The following is a 21,247-nucleotide window of genomic DNA, read 5'->3' as shown; positions in this document are numbered from 1 at the left end:
CATTGTTAAATGGGTTAAATGTGATCATGTAAATGACTTAGCATAGTGGCTGGTACATAAACTGTCAGGCAATGTTAGGTATTTTCATTATTTTACATGCCATACAAGGATGCTTCCAAAGGCTCTGTCTTTGGTTCCATTCTCTTCTTTTTCACAGCCTTATTGGAGGCTCTTGTTCTCATTCTCTTATCCTCTACCCTTTGCCACTGATGATTTGCAAATGTGTATTTCCAAATCAAACTTCTTTCCGAACTTCTAGAGTCTCTCACTGAGATCATTGCAGTAGCACTCACCACCCTCCTCTTGCGGCTTATCTCCCTGTTCCACTCTTACATCTCTCAGATCTGTTTCCACATGGCACCTGACTATAATTTTAAAAACGTCAGTTCAGATCACATCACTCCTCTGCTTAAAACCCTTCAATGGCTTCCCATTATCTTTCGACCAGGGCTATCAACCCCGGCTCTGTTGACATGTGGGACTAGAAAATTCCATTGCGGTGGCTTTCCTGTGCATTGCAGAATGTTTAGCAACATCCCTGATGCCCCTAGATGCCAGGAGTACTCCCCAATGCCCCTACCAAGTTGTGACCACCAAAAATGTTGCCAGACGTTGCCAAATGTCCCATGGGGGGCAAAATTATCCCATACTGAGAATCACCGTTTAGCCTAAATTCTTGATATCTTATGATAATTGTCCAGGTCATTCCTGCTCATCCTGAGGACCAGACTGGAGTCAGTTCCACTCAAACCACATGGACAGAGGATCGAGTGATAGGGTGACATAGTAACCCAAAAAGAAAATCAGAGTGCTGTTACCAGAAGAAGGGGGATAGATGTGGGGCTGACACAACAACACACAAACAGGAGCAGACATTCCTGGCAGCATCCCCAAGCCTCCCTTCTATTTCCCATTTCTCTCTGTTTCCCAGTGCCTAGCACTGGGACTGGGCATGAGAAATGTTTGTTCAGTGGCTGCCCCAATAGTCCCTTCCATTCCCTAAACTTTTCATCTTCACACTCAGTCTCTCTAACTGATCATTTGAGGTAGAAGGTAGACAATTTGTAAATTTAAACCCCTACCCACCAAAAACTTGAGGACTCACAGCTCAGTTTCCCTACCCTCTGCTTTGTCTCACATGTAAGGAATCTCACCACAAATCCAGAGCTTTGACCTTTTTGTAGGGACATAGCTAAGCTTTGTCGGTGTTTGTGAAAAAAGACACAGGACACGGTGAATCCTTCAGGCCCTGTCAAACTTGATACCAGCAGGGTTGCATTTTAATCCAAGACACCTCTTTCAGCACCTGCCGAAATCTCACGTTGCCTCTTACATTCCGGTGATGGGGGAACAATGGCTGAGCTTAGCTGCAACTAAAGAAAACTCAAAAACAGAGAGATGGGAACCCACCAAAGGACTGTGTTTCAGCTCCCAGTGGAGAAGAAAAGGCAGAACTAGAAGGAAATCTCTGATAGAAGTATGAAAATGGCTTCTAGTTTCTCTCCTCAACCTCTTGAAGTTTGTCAACAGAGTGAAAATTCAGCTGTAGAGAGATTCTCCAGTTTTGGGGTCTCAGGACGCCTTTACACTTGTGCAAATTATTGAGATGTTTCTATGGGTTAAATCTAACAATACTTACTGTGTTGGAAAACAAAACTCAAAAAATTTAAAAATATTTATTTTTAAATCATTTGAAAATAATGATAGACCTGATAGCATGTTAACATATGTAACATATTTATGCGAAAAATACTATATTCTCTAAAAAAAAAAAAAAAAGCGAGAAGAGTGGCATTTGGCTTTACATTTTTGCAAATCTCTTTAGCGTCTGGCTTAATAAGAAGGCAGATAAATTCTCATATGTGCTTCTGCATTTGACCTGCTGCCAAATGTTTTGTTGAGGTACGTGAAGAAAACCTAGCCTCATACAAATATGTGGTTGACAAAGATAGATGAATCTGAATAGCCTTTGAAGATAATTGTGGAGAGTCTCCTTTGATATTACACCAAAACTCGACAAGCAGTAGTTTCTTAACAGCCAGTTGCAATGTGGAGTTTGAAACCATATTCATCAACTTTTTATGCTCTAGTACATTAAAATCCCTTGCTCTTTCTAATTCTGCATCTTGAATGAATCTTTTACCCAGGGATTATTTTTAACGTCATGCATCGGTCATTTGGAAAATATCAACTGAGTCATACAGATCTTCCAAACCTGGCACATTACACAGTAGAAAAAAAAAATTACATTCACTCATGGGGGCAGATAGGAGCCAAATTGTAATTTTTACTTGAAACCTTGAATTTTCCCCTTGGCAATAAATACTGTCAGTTGTTCCATTGAAATGACAGGCTCGCTTAGCTCATTTTCAAGAAAGTGTCTGCCAAATACCCAAGCTTGAATAACCATAATTTGCCTGTCAGTTGTCCTTTCAAGTAAATATGGTGTTTCATGGGGAAAAAGCAGCTAGTTCAGCTCGCAACTCGGTTGCACGAGTGCCTTTGCTGGAGACCCACGGTGGCCTTTGGTTTACGACGGAAGTGCTTTACGTGTCTTTCCCATTTAGTTACATACAAGGTTCAGGATTTCATAAAATTAATACCTTTTTGCTGCTTCACCAGGGATGTTTCAAAGTGAAACTAGCGCTTTCTTTCACTGTGAGTGAGTGGTGGTGGTGATGCATACGACGAGAGCTGGAACCATTTGGTTCCATTGCTGTTATTCATGCTCAGGCTCCAGGAGTGTGACCCACCATTGTTTTTGCATCATCTGTGCAAGTGTCAACATAGTGAAAAAGGCAAATCACATCTTATTAACACTGTGCAATAGTTTTGACTTTGCAGACCCCCCATGAAATGGTGTTGGGAGGCTTCCCTTACTCCTGGGCTTAACAGAACACATTTTGAGAACACTGGGCTATGACATCAGCATTAAGGACATCAGTTTTCAGATTTAAAAGACCTGGGGTTGAATCTTCCCTCTACCACCACTCACTAGTTATGAGAATTTGGACAGTTACTTCTCTGAGTTCCATTTGCTCATCGGTAAAATGGGTATAATACCCCACAGGGCTCTTGAGAGGACCAAGTGAGATAACGCATACGAGCACTCAGTACGCTCTTGCTACAGATATTTACTGGGTGCTAATCGTTCCCCAGTGTGGCTCAGCTGGGGGATATTCTAGAACACATATTCCCTAAGGTTTTGAGCACCTTCATCAATGAGTATGAAAGGAATCGGGCCGAAGATGTATCACCAAAGATCGTGAATCTTGTTTCCCGGTAAGGTCTCTATCAGCTACGTCACTGGCTTTGCCTCAGGGAAGCAAAGACTTGTGAAGCTTCTCGGGGACTCACAGAACAGTGGTATCCATGGCTGGGATGAATCCCCGCTGTTGGCAGATTCTGTCTGATCTGTTTATCACAGGAAGATGGTAAAAACCAACACCAAATTAGTACTTACGTGTGCCAGGCACTGCTCTAAGTGCTGTGCAAAGAATAACTCATTAAATCCCTATAACAACCTTATGAATAATAATCCCCTATTTATAGATGAGGAAATTGAGACACAGAGAGATTAGGTAATGCATCCAAAATCACACAACTGTATGTGGTTGACCTGGGATTTGAGGCCAAGCAATCTGACTGTATAGGCTGAGTTCTTAACTACTACACTGCACTGAGGAAGCAGGACAAAAAGGGAGGGAGGAGTGATTTTTCCAAGGTTCCTTTCCCCACCACAGGGTTTATGTTTAGAAAGCCTAATTTTGCTCTAAATGACCTGTTAAAAAACCCTTTGAATCAATCAGAAACACAAGGAAAAATGAAAACTGTACAAAGCAAATACATGGCATGATTTTGAACAACTAGTTAAGTGTTAGAAAGGAGACTCCATCTTTGAATGACTCAGAGATTTCAATGACGTTGAAACCAGAAAGGAAAACATGTAATCCTAGAAAACAACTTAGCTTTGCATCACACATCGTCTACATAATCATAATAATGTTCAGTGGTTTTCAAACTCCAGAATCAATCTATAGCTCCAGCATGGAAGGCATTAGCATATTTATAGAATAGAATGCAAAAGGAGTGAATCTTGACCATGAAGAAGTAAAAATATAACCAATAGACATGGGTAGGTGTGTGTGGTGGGGGAAGGTATGTGGACGTCCTCATTCTACAAAGTGGGAAGCTAAGACATTCTACCCAAGGTGGTTCGAAAAAGAAATGAAGATTAATGTTATTTTTAGAAATTGGAAAGGTAATCAATACAGAGGGTGGAGTGAGTTAGCTAAATCCTCACCTATTATGGCAGGAAGTCAATAGATTATAAATCAAGAAATAGAAGATAAACATATTATTTAGAGATGTGGATGTAACCACCAGAGGCAATGAATCAGAAATGGTTCTAAAAAAAAAAAGCTTGCTCTGAGGAGTAGGATTTGGAGCAGGGAAGGGTGAACCCCCTTGAGGTAGATGCTTGTCACTAAAAGCCCTTCCATATGATTTGGTTTTTAAAAATAGTGTGCATGATTAAATGTCTTAATAAATTGTAAGATACTTTTTTAAAGCTTTTGAGTAAATTATGAGTAATTTGACCTGGAAGAGAAAAACATACCCTTCCTAATCTCCTTGACAGAGTAGAGCAGAAAAACAGGGAAATGATATATATTAGAGATTCACCAAACTGGGAGTAGCAGTGGTTCTGGGGATTAGGGGATGAAACCTTGCCTTGTCTATTTTACTTTAAAAGTTGGTATTAAGAATATGTTTTTGTATTACTTTAATGTTAAAAGTGTTTTAATTACGAAAATACAGTAGGAAAAACATGCCACTCAAAAACATGACAAAAATCAAATATCCAGGATTGTCTGTAAAACAAAACAACAAAAAAACAGTTCAAAAACTTAAAAAAGAGAGAGAAATGTGTCATCACTCAGTTTGTCTCCATGGATCTCTAGAGGTAGGCTGTTTTCCTGTTCTCTTTCCCTTCTGCTTAAGGATGAGAAGCCAGGGGCTCTGAATTCATGTCCACTCCAGCCCCCAACACATGGGAGAGGTCAGTTCTCCTCTGTGTGCCCTACACAAGCCCTCCTCGTGCATTCGGCAAATGTGTTCTGAGCACCTATTGTAGGCCAGGCACCTTGGGGACACTCAAGCCCTAAGAGAACATTTCTGTGATGATGAGTCCCCCTGACTAGTCCAGGACCCCCTGCCTTATGCACCAGGAGCATTCTGCACTGTTCACCTGGGTGCACTCAGCTTCTTCCGTACATAATTGTGAACTTACCAAAGACGGGACCGTGTCTCCTTTATTCTCTGCTGAATCCTTGGCACCTAGCACAGTGTCTGGCACACAGTAGGTGCTAAATAAGCCCTTATAGAGCAGGAGGACCAGGTTGGAGCACCCCTCAAATGCAAACCACTTACTTCACAGCTCCTACTGCCTCTCCAGACTGAGAAGAGGGACCAGCATGGGAGAAGATGCCAGCTTGAGAGGGAGAAGGGCGTGAATCTGTGAGTCAGGAAGAGGTTGCCCTACAGGAATGATGACTCCAAGAGCTTTGTAAGATCTGGTAAGCATTAGAAACCTCCATGTCATTGTCCTTTCGTTTAAACCCCATTTCCCCATGATGAGAAATACAATACTGAAGACAGTAAGGGACCATGGCTTGTTTTCAGGGGAATAAGGAAGGCAATGCTGAAGAGATGCTATTCCACTGTGCCCAGTCTTAGAGAAGCATGAGGGCGAGGTGAGGCAAAATCTTTATCCATTAGGGCTGAAGTTCTTGCCCGGGGGAAGCAAGGAAGGTCACAGGACAAACTGCTCTTTCTATCAAGCAGCAAATAATGCAGGTGAGGAGAAGACTCAGACATGGCAAATTCAAGAACACGTCATTCCTGGGATTAAACTCTTCCAAAGGCTTCCAGTTCACTCTGAGTCCAAGTTCTTACAGCTTCCTTTTGGCCTCAACACCCTCACCTATTCTTTTTTCCTCCTCACTCATCCTGTTCAACCTCACTGGCTTCCTTGCTCCTTAAACACCCCAGGCACCTCCCCACCTCAGGGCCTTTGTACTTGCTGTTCCTTCTGCCTGGAAGGAATGCTCTTCCCACCTGGCTTGGTTCTTTACCTCTTTCAGATTTGGGGTTAAATGTCACCTTCTCAGGGAAGCCAAACTTGACCACACTGTTTAAAATTTCATCCTCCTTCCCCTCCCCAGTACTTCTGCCTACTTTAAGAGAGTTTGGAGAAAGTCCATGGTCTTGGGCTAGGACTCTCCATTTCCTATGCTCAGCCCCAGGGACTCCAACTGGAAAATCATCGCCGGGGGTGGCCCAGATTGAATTTTCCTTGGTTCAGACCTTATTATCTCTTAGAATCCAACCCCTGCCATTTTCCCACTGCTCAGAGCTAAGCCATCACTCACCACAGAGTAAAAGAGCAGAAAAGAGCAATTATTATGCTGTGCAGCAGACCTTTGACTCAGATTAACATCATTGCCTCTTGATTTGATCTTTTTATTTTTCTCTAAACACTTAGGGCATTTTGATTGCAAGCCAGATTCATCTTTGGTGAAGAGTAATATTTTGAAAAACCAGGACTTACTTGATAGTACATGTTTTAAGACATTTTAAGCTGATGAACAGCTAATTGGTTCTGCTGTCCTGTGATTTGCAAAGGATCAAAATGATTTGTTGTAAATATGCATCTGTATTAACTGCTCAATGCCAAAATCAATTTCCACAGGTGACGGTAGAATTTTGTAATAGATGAGGTGATGGCAGGCACCTCAACAGTTACCCGTGAGCTTCTGAATCACTTTAATTTAGCAGGTACGTATTATTGTATTCTAAGGCAGCTATGCCTGATGCTGGATACCATATGCTGTGGAATACAGAGTGGTGGAAATTCCATTTCCTAAACATGCAGGTATCCAAATATACACAGAATCCGAAGCACAAAGAATAGAAACAGTGCCTGCCAGATCTGTGCACAATATATCCCACACAACATGTATTTTCTTTTTTCCTTCCCCAAGTTTGCACCCAGGGTATTGAGGGAATTTTTAACTGAGACTGTTAAACTACTCTGGATCATTTCTGAGGGGGAAAAAAATGGAAAAAAAGTGATGGACAAACAATGTTGAGATCTTCAAGTCATACTTGCTCAAAATACAGGCTGCTGAATTACCATCCGTCGTGGCAGGGATTATAGGATAAATTATTTTAAAAGTAGTTTGTAAGCACATAATGGCAGAACAATGATGGTTAGGGATTAGCATGGATTTACTAAGAGAAACTCAAGGTAATTAAATTACCTACTCACAAGCAATAAATTCAACGTATATTTATTAAGAATCGACTATGTGCCAGGCTCTTGTTCTAGATTAGTGGTTCAGGGAAATGCGGTGGATAAAGAGTATTTGGATGGCAAAACATATGTGATAATAGTTCTTACAACATGCAGGTTAAAATGTGGATAGATGGTGTTAAGTCATGCTGCCCCAAGCTCATCTCAGCTGCTCATTTCTAGCCTACTCAGGCCCAAGGTCACTAAGAACCAGACGTGGTGGTACACTCGTCTAGTCCATGTCTCGTGTGGATTGGGTGCTCTTCCAGGATGTTTATGGCCTTGGCTGCTACATGAGAATCAGGCTGCAGAACCCTAAGTATGAGAATTATCCAACCCAGAAAACTTGACTCCTGCCTGACACAGAGTATAAAGCTCAATGAAGTCAAATGAAGGATGTGCCCAAGTCTAGTCCTCAGGAAGTGGGACAGCCACGAACATAATGGCACCCTCAAGTTTGCAAACACCCCAAGTCCAATGTAGAAGATGCAAGAATCTCCAATAGTCTGCTCCCCTGCATCTAGTTAGACTCTGGAAAAGAAACACTGTTCTTCCAAATGATTGGTGTTGCTTTTTACTTTTTATTTACATTTGATCCAGAGGTGGTGTTTCTTCACAACCTACTGCTATAACGTCTAAATCTTGCTAGCTTTACCATATCTTTTCCTTGATCTTGCTTTCTGGATGTGGAATAAAAATTAACAAAGGCTGGGTTCATTATTTTTCACAATAGTTCCAGTCGTTGGATGGTTCAGAGCCAGTGACTGACATCAAACTCTCCTGGATATAGGAGTGGGCAGGTTGGAAAAACCCAGCCCACCAGCCCTGGGCAGTGTAGTGTGTGGTGATTAAGGTGAAGCTTCTGGTTCAAGTCCAGCCCTGCCACCACCTAGCAGGTGATCTTTAATTCTCTAAGCCTCAGTCTCCTTATTGGTGGAAGAGCCCTGCTAGTTGTACACTGGGCTATTATGAGAATCAGTTGCATCTGTTTATACTAGTGTTTATCCAAGCAAGTAGAGTACAGTAATGAAAGGTGGCATAAGGTAGGGTTGGAAACCCAGCTCTGCCTCTTACTAACCACATGCCCTCTGGGTCCCCATTCCTTCATCTGTAAAATGGGGATAATAATAATGTCTACCTTATGAATAAGGCACAAGGATTAAATGACGTTTGTCAAGTGCTCACGTAGAACAGTGCTTGGCATAGAGTATGTGTCTGTTAAATAAATAAATAAATGCTCAGGAGTTAGCCCAGAAATGAACGTGCAATCTGCCCCAGTAATTGTAGCATGGCACACAGAAGGTGTTCACTAAGTGTCAGCTAGTTATTATTTTACTATTTCCTCGGCACCTCTTCCTAGGGTTCTCATGACCCATTCTCTCTTTCTGCAGCTCCCTTAGATGCAACCCCCAGGATCCATATTATCATCTCACCTGCTTACCGATCCCAGGAGGAGGGGCAGATCTACCCTGGAAGCAGGCCCTCTTGTGCAAACCCAGGAAGTAGCCCACAGATGATGTCAGGAACTTACTTGTAAGGAACTGTCTTAAGCCAGAGAGCTTCTAGTGCCAGACATTTCTGTTCATCTGCATTATTTTAGAGCAAGCCTCAGTAGACCATCAAAATGGTATTTAAATCCTGAATTCTTTCTCCTCCTTCATCTCTGTTTTTGTTTCTAGTTTTCTTTTTTTTTTTCTTTTCAGTTTCCACAGGTTCCTCTGTTCCTTGCCCCATAATGTTAATGTTACTTAGGGTTCTGTCAGTTTCCCTCTTTGTGGTCATTGGGGTTTCTGTGGCACTTCTTGTGTACTTCCACGTCTTCAATTACCATCTATGCTTGGATCATCCTAAGTGTCAACCCAGGTTTCATCTCTGTCCTAAACTCTGTATTAGTGATTCTTAACACTTATGAAGGATGAGACTCTTTCTATAAAAGTGCCCATTCACATCATATTTTTCATGAAGTTTCATAATCATATGAACCTCATCTGTGGAACTATATGGATGAGTACCTCTGAGTAGACTCCCAATACCAGCCGCCTGTTGTGGACCTCAATTTCTTCACCCTCGCCCACCCCGTAACCATGTCTGATAGAGTTTACCTTCAATCTGTTTCTAGCGTCTTTTTTTTTCATTGTCATCAGAACACAGGTTACCAAAGCTTTCTTCTTTTGCCTACCCCAGCAGATATTGTTCCCTGTGTACCTGGCCAGGGGCTTCCTTCCCTAGAGACCATCAGAGGGGAAGATCTCATTGACTTTCTTTCAACCTCTCCATGGCTCAGAAAGAGGACAAGGACTGTCTGGGCAAAGAACTAAGTGAGAGTTCTTCAGGAAAGAAAAGAGAACCCAACAGAATACCTGATCTGAAGAGTCTATGATAAAGGCAAAAGGTATAAGAAAAAAAGAAAGCAATTCAACATTCTTGGGAAAACAAAGGGTACTTCTAGAAATAAAATGTTATTATCGATTCCTGCTATGAGGTATAGCAGGGATTGGCTAACCTTACTTTTTCTGTAAAGGGCCAGACAGTAAATATTTTAGGCTTTGCAGATCAAGTAGCAAAATCAAGGATGCTATGTAGATATTAATACAACAGTAGAGAAAACAAATTTCCATAATTTTTAAATTGACAACATTCAGAATTATAGATGCTGAAATTTGAATTTCTTATCATTTTTATGTGTCATGAAATATTTTGAGATGTTATTTAATTTTTTCTACCATTTGAAAACATACAATATATTCTCAGCTTGTGGGTTGCACAAAAACAGGCAATGGGCCAAATCTGGCCAATGGACTGTAGTTTGCCAACCCCTGAGAGGTAATTACATATCACAGTGCACATACATCATTAAATTTTCAACTTTTAGAATTTTAGAGACAAAGCATGATGACATATATCCGTTTATTGGTAAGTCTCAACTAAGTGGTGTATAAACAGGCACTTGTTTTATTTTGGCTTTCAACTGTGTTATGTCCAATCCCTCATTTTCTTAATGATATTTTGGGCCGATTTCATAACTTTACAGTCACTTTTGGTTGTTACAACTTCCAATTGCATATCTGATTGCAAAGCTGTATTCCCTACTCCTCCCTCTTTTATTTTATTTTTCTCACTGTATTTATTTATTTATTACTCCTCCCTCTTTTAGATGGGAATACCTTTAATATGTTGTGGCAGAGAACAAGAAGGAAAAAAAAGGCCAAAAGTGCCACTTCACTTAGCTGGGTGAGGTTGCAAACCATTACTGTTCATTGCTACTGTTCCTCCAGCTGACACTAATGGTCAGGTTCTCTGCACACAGGAGTCTATATGTTGACTTTCCACCGGAGGCACATGCATTTGTTATTGGAGGGCCCTGTGGGGTCTTCCCACTGCAACTGCCTTCCTGATGTGAGGTGCCTGAGTCTGGTCAGTCTTTTCCATCCCACCTTGGCTCCCATCACTGGCAACCCACAGCCCCATGCTGCTGGGTCTGCAGTTGGCCCATACAGTACCCTGTGAACAGTTTTACAGGCTCTCCTCCCTTTGGGTGGACTCAGTTCTGGACCAACATGCATGGTTTGGCAAGCGGAGCATGAGCTGATTCTCAGCCCCTGCTTGACCCCTAGGCCAGGTAGCTCTGTGCAAGACAACACCTTCATGGGCTTCCCTGGTGGCGCAGTGGTTGAGAGTCCGCCTGCCGATGCAGGGGATACGGGTTCGTGCCCTGATCCGGGAAGATCCCACATGCCGCGGAGCGGCTGGGCCCGTGAGCCATGGCCGCTGAGCCTGCGTGTCCGGAGCCTGTGCTCCGCAATGGGAGAGGCCCCAGCAGTGAGAGGCCCGCGTACTGAAAAAAAATAAAAAAAAAAAGACAACACCTTCATGAACATCATGTAGCCCTGTCTAGGGTCTTCTTGCCTAACAGGCTGCTCTCTTGGGTGGGATACTGACAAAATGGCTCAAGCTCTCAAGTATCCACCATAGATCCACTCAACTCAGAGATCTCTCCATTCTAAACAGGCGGACCTGCTGCCATTCCCTCTCTCAGCCCTGGTCTTGCCTCCCAGCTTCCTTGCTAAAATATGCACATGAGCAGATGAGCCGTTGTGCTGCCTAAGCTAATATCCAATCCAGGAATGAGGTGCCAGTCTCCCTTTTTTCCAGCCACCCTCAATCTTTATGAGTGATTCTTCTTGGAGCCACAGGTAAACTCACTGAGGAACTAAAAGTAGTGGAAGAAAGGGTAGTGGTATAAGAAAGTGGACTTATCATTTGTCTTAGCAAATGGATCTTGTCTAAAATGCATGAATCAAGGACTACTGGTCAACATACTATTTAGAGGTGTGAAGGAATGAAGGAACCACAAGACACAACTAAGAACTAAGGCAGAAACAGATGAAAGTGCTTGCTACTTTTGCTTCCTCGTTGTATAGGTAAGGAAACTCATGCTCAGAGGTTTAGCAATTTCCAAAGTCTTGTAGACGGTAAATGGCAGATTCAGGTAAGAACCCAGTTCCACCTGACCTCAAAGCCCATCCTATGATCTGATATTCTTTGTGGCCACACATAAATTGTTAAAGGCCCATTTGCTCCTACACTGAAAAAGTAGACTCTGGCAGGGTCATGGGATGAAGGAAAAGGAAAACAACCTTGGAGTTTTGTAGGCTTTTTTTAACCTTAGAAACATTGGTTTTCATTGCAGATACTTCCACATGTCGGAGTATAATCAAATCGTTAAAAACATAATTCTCATAAAATACACAGTGAGCTTATGTCAAGTTTTATTCATCAGTGAGGGAACCAGCAGAATGACAAAGCTGGCTCAAAGGAAGATGTTATGTACTTTTTTTCAAAGAAAAAAATCTGATGATCTTCCCTGGTGAGTCAGTGGTTAAGAATCTGTCTGCCAATGCAGGGGACATGGGTTCGAGCCCTGGTCCGGAAAGATCCTACATGCCGCGGAGCAACTAAGCCCATGCGCCACAACTAATGAGCCTGCGCTCTAGAGCCTGCAAGCCACAACTGCTGAGCCCGCGTGCCACAACTACTGAAGCCCGTGCTCCTAGAGCCCGTGCTCCGCAACAAGAGAAGCCTGAGAAGCCTGTGCACCGCAACAAAGAGTAGCCCCCGCTCGCCTCAGCCAGAGAAAGCCCCGCAACAAAGGCCTAACGTAGCCAAAGGTAAATAAAATTAAATCTTAAAAAACACTGAAATAATATCGTTACGTTATATATAAAACTGGTTAATGTACTAGAGGGTGAGCAATAGTCCACAACATTTGAGGTTATCTCCTCTAATGAACAGAAATCATTTGTACCTCTACTGAACTAAAAGATATATGTGCATCTTCCCAAGTTTTTGACAAGTAAACATCTAACTATACAACTGGGCCTGAATCTATAAGAAAAGCTAAGTCAAACAAAGGTACATTCCCCCGGAGAATTAGGTGACCACTTAAGTAAGCTTGTTAGATACTGCTCTATGACATTAAACGTTAAAAGGACACACTCATCTTTTTGCCTGATTCTTGTTTTATTTTTTTCTTGGTGTGTGCTGGTTACCCACACCAATCATCCATGCTAATAGCTTACATTAGTCACCCAACCTTGGATTGCCCGTCATTTGCCTTTATTCCAATCCAGAAATAACATCTCAAATAATTAAGCAAAAAAAAAAAAAAAGTATTTCCAAGCTATCTACTTTCTAAGATGGGTAGAATCCTAGGGTCAGAAGGCTGGGTTTGAGGTAGAAAAAAGAGGAGTTCTTTCCATCAAGGATGACGCAACTAAGAGTATTCAAAACTATTTAACCACAAGTAGGACACAGACGAGCCAATTAGAATGGGTGCTTCCATAGGGCTGGAACATGATCGTGATGGCCCTGCTGGGCCAGGTTTTAACCTCTTACTTGGTGGATCTAGTGGATGTTTGAGAGGTTCCATGAAGGGCTTAGGGCTAATGGTGGGGGTTTGGTGAGGGACTTGGACCAGTTGTTGTTTATCAACAGGGAGGGAAGTATTTCAACATTTTAACAAACTGTATGGCTATACAAACATGTTCTGGCTGAATATTAGTCATGCTCACACCTCAACCTCTGCCACCTTCCCCATCCTGACTTGCCCCCAAACACAGTCATGGTCAGTCTCCCCCGTCCTGTCTTAAGACTTCAGCCCATTTCTCTCTTCTATCTGCCTCATGGACTTTAGGGTCAATGTAGAAGAGTGGAGAGAAAGGAATAAGGAGAAGGTCAGGAGTCGGGAAGAGAGTAAGAGTGTTCTAATGCATTCTGCACCCACGTCCAAGGGAAGGTGCAGCATTAAATCTAGGACAGGGGGAGCAGAAGTGACTACTTGGTACTGTTTCTAAGCTCTAGGGATATAGTAGTGCCCCAAACAGACAAAGATCCCTGTACTTACGGAGTTTATATTCTGCTGAGGGCAGATAGGAGATGTGAAAATTACGAGTTAATATATGTGAAAGCACCTAGCATGGGCTTGGCACATAGAAAATACTTATGTCCTTCTCCCAGCCTTGTCCTCAACTGTGCCTCTGAAGCTTCCCTGAAGGCTTCTGAACACATAAATAAAGCTGGAACCCCATCTGGCTGAAAAAGTCAACCATCTGGAGATTTGGAAATATGGGGGAATTTCTAATGACTGGCTAATTTATTTTTCAGTTTTTCAGCCAGATGTTTGATGTCATCCAGGCCCATCTGTAGCAGAAATAGCAGTTTATTGAACCTCTTTTTCATCATTTTAAGTTCCCTGTCCTAAAATCCTAAGTGGGCTTTCTTTTCTTAGTAGGCAATTTTTAAATGAATTGAATAAGTGATTATTGACTAATAAAGAGAAATTCAGGAATCAAAAATGAAAATGTCAGAAATTTGGATTTAAGGGGGCTTTGAGATAATTTTCAGGGCTCAAAAGGCGGCCCATGGGTCAAATTCAGCCGTAAAGTGAGTATGGCTTGGCTGGCACTGCATGTTTAAACAGTTAAACTAGTTGCCCACATTTTAAAAATCAGGAGATTTAACATCTAGCTTTTTAAAACTTGGAATATTGGGCCAAGTTTGGTATACATTTCCCCAGAGTAAAGATCGACTCAAGCCACATAGTAATTGTTTCCAATGTGCCACAGTCTGCACCACTCTCTGTTGCCCACACACTGAGACCAAGTTTCAGTTTATATCTTCTCAAACACACTCTTACTCCTTCCCCCACCCCAATATAACTGAGGTAAGAGGACTGTGAAATGTTTGTTTCACACTTTACATTACCTGCCAAGTCCACAGGGACCTTTGGATTTGTTACTTCCTAATCTTATCTGAAGCTCTCATTTTAGAACTGGGTAAACCGAGGTCCAAAGGAAGAAATAACGTACGCAATTCACATAGCTATCAGTGACAGAAATGTGATTAGCACCCAGGGTTCCTTGCTACTAGGCCAGTGGTCTTTCCATGATCTAAACACATCACTTTGATTATAACTAGGACTTCAAGAGGTTTCTTAATGAGAGAATCACATATTGAACATGTTCTCATTCAAATTCACACACCACCATTGAAAGCATGCAGCAGGTAGGGGCACTGCTTTGTGAATGCCTTGCGTGCTTTCCAGCTAACGAGTCAGGCATTCATTCTGGCTTCTCATTGTGGGTGTCTCTACATAGGTCGATTGTTTTTTCATTCAAAGAGTGTCCTTTGCTGCCTCTGAGTTTTTGCCTGTCTGGTGGTTCCTGCCCCCCTGCAGAGGCTGCACAGGCATGCTGAGTGTTCTGGGATCTGGGACTTCTGAATGGAAAAACTCATGTGTCAGGGCATTCTCACAAGCTAATATTTGTACCAGTAGCAACCTATCCACTAGTGCATGAATTAATGCTCCCTAGCAAGTGTTCAGTGAAGCAACATGGCTTAGGTGAAGTAGTGTCTGCTGAGTTTAGGTATGTGACCTTGGGCAAGTTATATAACTTCTCCTGGCCTCAGTTTTCTCATCTGTAAAATGAGGCTAATACTTTTACCTGCATCACTGAACGCCTTTGAAGATGAAAGTTGTTTTTTCAAAATTCTTAGCACAATCCTAGCACATAAGTGCTAAATATAAATGACTTTCTGGTGAGTTATAGAAATGAAAACTGGAAATATCTCTTCTCTCACTTGAGAGGCGTGATCCTTCCTAACACACAGGGTCATTCCCAGACCCATTGTAAATGCTCAGCATGTGTTGGCTTTAATATGGTAATTGCTTGGAGGAATTTTAGAAAATTAAGATTCCAAGTGATCCACCACAGACTCATGGAGGCAAAGAACCTAGCTGTGGGGGCCTGATAATCTATTTTTTAAATCTCCCCATATGATTCTGTTGACTAGTTAAGACTGGAAACAACTGATGTAGTTTTCTTACACTTGAATATCTTTGGTGGTAGACCACTCATAACTTCTGAAAGCTCCCTGTGCCATGTTAGATAGTTACTTATATTGAGGTAAACACTGTTTTCTTCTAGCTCCTACTTCTAGCCCCTTGAGGCCACATAGAACATTTTGAATCTTTTTTCCGTATGACAGCCCTTCAGATATTTGCAGACAGCTGTCATGTCCCTTTGGGGCATTCTCTTCTTTTGTATGAAATAGCCACATTTTCTCATGACTCTTAAAAAAGTATGGTTGCCCGCCCCCACCGCCCCAGTTATCCTTTAACACTTAAAGGACCAGAAAAATGAGGATGCTGAGGCTTTGGGAGACAGGACATACTGAGCAGGAGATGGCTGTACACCTTCATTCCAGCAGAGGATGGGTGCTGCCTACTGCATGTGTCTTCCCATGCAGAAAGCAGAGGTCCCTGCAAATTCCTTGAACACTTGATATGTTCATTACATGAAGGAAAATCTTGGCTTCAGATTTCAGCCAGGCCTATCTAGGTGTTGAGTATATGGGTGTACACATAGCTAAAATTTTATTGTGATTCATTAAAGTTTATGCATCTTACAGTATTAATACTTCGAAATGTAAAAAAAAAAAAAAAATAGCTGGGCCAAATTGCATGGAGACTGCAGGAAATTTTCTTAGAAGAATTCACCTGACCAAGAACATATCTTAGATTAATCTAATTTCTTCTTGATTCAAATTCTCACTTCTCCCACTAAGCCCACAGAATACCTGGGTGGGGTTCCAATTCCTTGTACAAACTGTGGGTGTAGGAGATGATGTTGGAGAAAAGAGAAACCATCAGTTGAGAAATTCTGAGCAAGGATTCAGGAATTTCAGGCCCTAAGAGGGGAGGTCAAAATTGGTGATTAGTTTTGAATTCCCAGGTTTAGGTCAAGGGGGCAGAAGAATTGGGAATAACTGACACTTGGTCTACATATGTGCCATTTCTGGATTGGGAGGCACCTCAGATTTTTTATGCCAACCCTGGAACCATGTAAGCATCAAAACATCCACCAAATCTCAACTTTATAAAAGATGACTCAATTCTTTATTGTTAACATAGGAAAGGGAATTATGATATTTCCTTAAGGTAAATGACTTCACCATATCTGAGCACAAATAATCACAGATATTAGATTTTTGTCAATGTTTAGGAAAGAATTTCCATCAGTACCTTGGATACAATAAGAGCTTTGCTTAGTGCTAATTCATGACCACCTATTCCAAATTAATTATTTACCAGACTAATATACTGAGGGTTGGATGGGTAAATGTCTTAGCCAAGGTCACACAGATAGTTTGCAGCATTACCCACGTCTTCAGACATCAAATACAGTAATCCTTGTTGCATTTAAAGTAGTCCTTTCCTACCTGGGCTTCCCACCAGTTGCAAATTTGCAATGGAAAGAGAATCAACTCTAGTAGTGCTACAGTCAGGAGAGCAGTTGTTCAGAGTGTCAGAACATGGGAGGAAGGCCAGGCAATGATGCAACATTACACTAGCAAGTGATGTAATAGCATGATTTCCTAAGCAATTTACATAAATGCAACTTCTCAAGAAGCCCTGACGAATGCCAGCCAGTAGGAATGCAGGCATGGAGAACCAATGGCAGGCAGGGGAGGAGAGCACATAGGAAACACAGATTTCCTTGCTCATCACTATGACAAGATTCACAGATTCCTCAGAAGCCTGAGAAAACTCCCTTCTGCCCCTCTAATCCAGTGCCTTCCCTCAGGCACATAGGCTCTAAAGAGATTTGGTTTCCTTCTCTATTTTTCTGTTTACTCCTACTGACATGCAGGCATTGCCCAATGATGCTGAGAGTGACTCCTGGTGTACTGAAAGCAAGTTTAGTAGTGAGACAGGCTACCTAAGAGCTTGACATTCTAAAATTGGTCTGTCCTCTTCATTATAATTTAGAATGAATCCTCAATTTTTTGAATTAGAAGTGGTATGCTGTGATTCTCAGAGAATCAATCTTATGCAAATGTCATAGAAATATATTTGTTGGGTTTGCAGATGCTTTAGGAAAGAAGACAGGTGGACACCAAATACCAAGACTTCAGTTTTGTTTTTTGATCCCAAATGGAGATGTATTAATAAGTGTGTGTGTGTGTGTGTGTGTGTGTGTGTGTGTGTGTGTGTGAGGTTCATATATGTTAGTCTGGAACTTGTTGGCAATGGAAGTTCATGAAAATATCTAGTTAGACAAAACTCAGAAGAAACTGATAAGACTATGTTGAGAAATAAGGAAATAGCGCAGAGTGTGCCAGGCTAGGTCAGAATCTCTCTCTCCCTCTCTCTCTCTCTCTCTCTCTCCCCCTTCCCCCTTCCCTCCTTTTCTCTTCCGTCACCTCTCCCCCACTGAAATGCAACTTAAGCAGAGCCAAAGACCCCATCTCAAGCCAGAGGTCAAAGCAAAGCAGTTCACAATATACCTAGAGATTTTAGATTTGAAGACATTTTCTCAACTGCAGAAGCTGCCTAGAGTGCCACAAAATCTCATCTCATGAAGCTTATACCAAAAACAATCAACAAGACCCAACCATTTTATCCCACACAGGATTAGTCTTGCTTGGAACAATCTGGACGTCTGCACATTCTCGGCAATAATTTGAACTATCTCTCTTTCCCCATCACTGCCTCCATCTCCCCAACGACACATTGGAATAGCAGAATATCAGAAACTGGATTATTTAGGGCCATTGAGAGGAATTTGTAAATACCTTCTAGGCAGCAGGTCCTCCACAGCCCTGAATGGGTCATTACTTCTTCATTCTTCCTGCTGGTTTCATTATCACTTGTAGATTTAGTCCTGCACACACCTCTGGAATATAACCAGTAGTCCGTGCCCACTGCAATGGTCATTAAACTAAAAGCTGCGAAGGCTCCCACAGTAGTGATCAACATCTGGATTCCTCTGTCACACATCCTCATACTTCTTCATGGTACTCTAGATGGCTGGGGGTTGGAGAGGGAGGTTCAATGCCAGAGGGGAAAATCACTCTGCAGCTGGGTAACCTAGGACAGGCCCTTCCAAAAATTCAGGTCTCCTTGTGTCAGCATCCACAGGGACTTTGGGAAAGCTGGGATTTCCTGTCTGGAGCTCTCTCCAGTTCCCTGGGTCGCCTATGGCCCTCGGAAGGGTGCAGGCTCCAGGAGGTTGGTCCACATCACTGCTGCCTTCTGAGGGTCCCTGGGTTCCTTTCATTCCTCAGGAGCTTGGTGAGCGTGAGGGTCCGTGCAGGGCATGGCTCTGGAGCCTGGAGCTGCCAGCTCGGTTTGAGATGCGCCTGGTTCCTCACAGCCCCGGGAGACTCAAGGCAAAGAAATCCAGAGAGGTCTGTGTGTGTGTGTGTGTGTGCGTGCGTGCGTGTGTGTGCGAGCGCGTGTGCTGGGGGTGAGGGCGGATGGCAAAAAATAGCGCTGCTGGGAGGCGAGTCTCTGAGAAGAGTGTTCATTGCTTCCCCAGCCTCCCAGGAAAGCTCTCCGCCAGCTCCCGACACCCCCGCTCAAACTGGAGAAAAAGTCCCTGGGCGGGGGCCGAGAGGTTGCATTGGAGGGCAAAGGTCTGCGGTGCTGAAGGGACAGCTCCCCGCCTGTTGCCCCGCCTCCGCCTTCTTAACGCCCAGTTTTAAGCCCCTGGTGCTGAAGGGACAGCTCCTCCGCTGCGGCTGCACCCTCCGCCTTTCCAGCGCCCGGGCTAGAGACCTGGGGTACTGAAGGGTCTGTCTTCTCCCCTCCCTTCCCAGGCCAGCCAGCCTGCTCGGCTCTGCCACGCTCCGCGCAAAGTTTCGGGAGACCGGGGCAGTCAGCGCCCCGGCTCCGTAGCGCTGCAGCACGACCCTGATCCTCCTCTCCCGCTCCCGGAAGGGTTAAGGAAAGGGGAAAGGGAAAGGAGCCCGCAGCGCACTCTGGCGCTCTCGCCGCTCCCACCCGACGCGGCATTCCCCCCCACCCACCCCCACCCCCAAGGAGCCAGGCAAGTTTGCCTTTTGCTGCGGGCGCCGCTGGAGCCCATCGGGGAAGACCGAGTCTTCTTAAAGGGGCCGGCGATTCCGGGCGACGGTTCTATGGCTCACTTGGGCGGGCAAAGAGTGTTGTCATAGGCACATCTGTGGATAGTCTGTCTCAATTTGGTTCCCCAGAAAACAAACCAATATGTCTACCCTCCTTTCTCTGGAGCTCTGGTTTACACTGGAGACAACGTGCTCAGACCAGACCCGGAACTGTTCATATACATATGATCATGTATTACTAAAAGACAGAAGGAGCTAGAAGCATGTAGACTCTCTTATATACATATTAGGGATTTGGGCCGAGGAGGTGTGAGAGTGTGGTCTCTGAAAACACATATATTTTAACAACTCTACATTTTGGGGTTGGCAGTGGTGATGGATTCAAGGAGAGAGTCGCTGAAAATGTCAGATTCTCTTCAAAGGTCCCTGGGATGTTCATTTGTTAACATCCTTGTCTAAGTTAGACCAGGAGGCAGGTGAAGTTGGGTTTGCTTTCCTTGTTAGTCCAAAGTGCAAATGTCAGTTCATACCTGAAAGCTAGTGAGATGCTTCCTTAGAAATAGCCAATGTTGCAATGTTGCAAAGGATCAGCATTTAATTTAACTAGCTTTTTGTTACTATGTATTCTGAGCACACCGAATACACTAAGGACAGTCCACAGAATGCCCTCATTATTTTCTTTCCTTTGGCATGATGGTACAGATACCCAGAGGTCAGGTGTTTGGAATTGAGGCTGCTTGGGTTGTTTCTGCCGTCCCCGAGATGTGTTCATAACCAACTGTCATATTTGAATGTTATTTAACTGGACAAAAAAGCTAATGGTGCCATCTCTGGCTCTCCATCTGAGAGCTTCTATCTGGGTGAATGAGTTAGCAGCAATGCATGGAAGAGTTCTCAAATGCAGCTCACAACTGCTTGGTGACTCTGCTACTTTTTACTCTTTTTTTTTTTTGGTTTGTTTTTGGTCTCAAGTTCACTTAAAGGCTTGGTTCTTGGTGTTAGATATACCTGCGCAGGCATGTGTATGTTTGAATATATAGTCATCATGTGACTGTGTTTGAATGTTTACCTGTGCCATGTTCAATTTAGTTATGAGTTCTGAATGACTGGGAATTTGTTGTAGAAGTAAAGCAGATATGTAAAGATATGTCTGTACCTGCTTGCAGTTTGCTGCAAGCAAACTGCAGTAAGCCTATTTGCTGCAAATGCATAGCTGCATGCATTTGTGGGTGTACACGCTTAAGTATAGGTATAGTGTAGGTTTATGCACCTACATGCACTTAATTGCATATGCATGTGTCGTGGATCACAAACACTGATTTGTGGGCAGGAAATAGAAATACTGAAATTTTGCCACATAACCAAAATAGAACAGATAAACTTGGGGCCAAGACCACAGCTAGTCATATCCCAGAAGAATGATAGGAGGTAATGGGGGAAGATGTACAAGGCCTTCTATAAGTT

General features: G+C 43.0%; 1 protein-coding gene across 2 annotated transcripts in view; it reads right to left on the bottom strand.

Annotated features, from left to right (window-relative positions):
- The window catches only part of CACNG3 (calcium voltage-gated channel auxiliary subunit gamma 3), an 83,796-nt gene extending 63,938 nt beyond the window's left edge, over positions 1 to 19,858 (bottom strand). Inside the window, exon 1 of one of the 2 annotated variants that reach the window (XM_004268585.4) lies at positions 18,491 to 19,858. In XM_004268585.4, coding sequence (XP_004268633.1) covers positions 18,491 to 18,701 — 211 coding nt within the window. In that variant the 5' untranslated portion in view covers positions 18,702 to 19,858. The remainder of the gene's footprint in view (positions 1 to 18,490) is intronic. The other variant, XM_033426005.2, reaches the window with a different exon arrangement.
- Between the last annotated feature and the right edge of the window lie 1,389 nt (positions 19,859 to 21,247).

This window comes from Orcinus orca, chromosome 16 (assembly GCF_937001465.1).
Source record: "Orcinus orca chromosome 16, mOrcOrc1.1, whole genome shotgun sequence".
Lineage (NCBI taxonomy): Eukaryota > Metazoa > Chordata > Mammalia > Artiodactyla > Delphinidae > Orcinus > Orcinus orca.
Note: the sequence above shows the minus strand (reverse complement) of the source record. Positions and strands in the feature narration are given on the sequence as shown.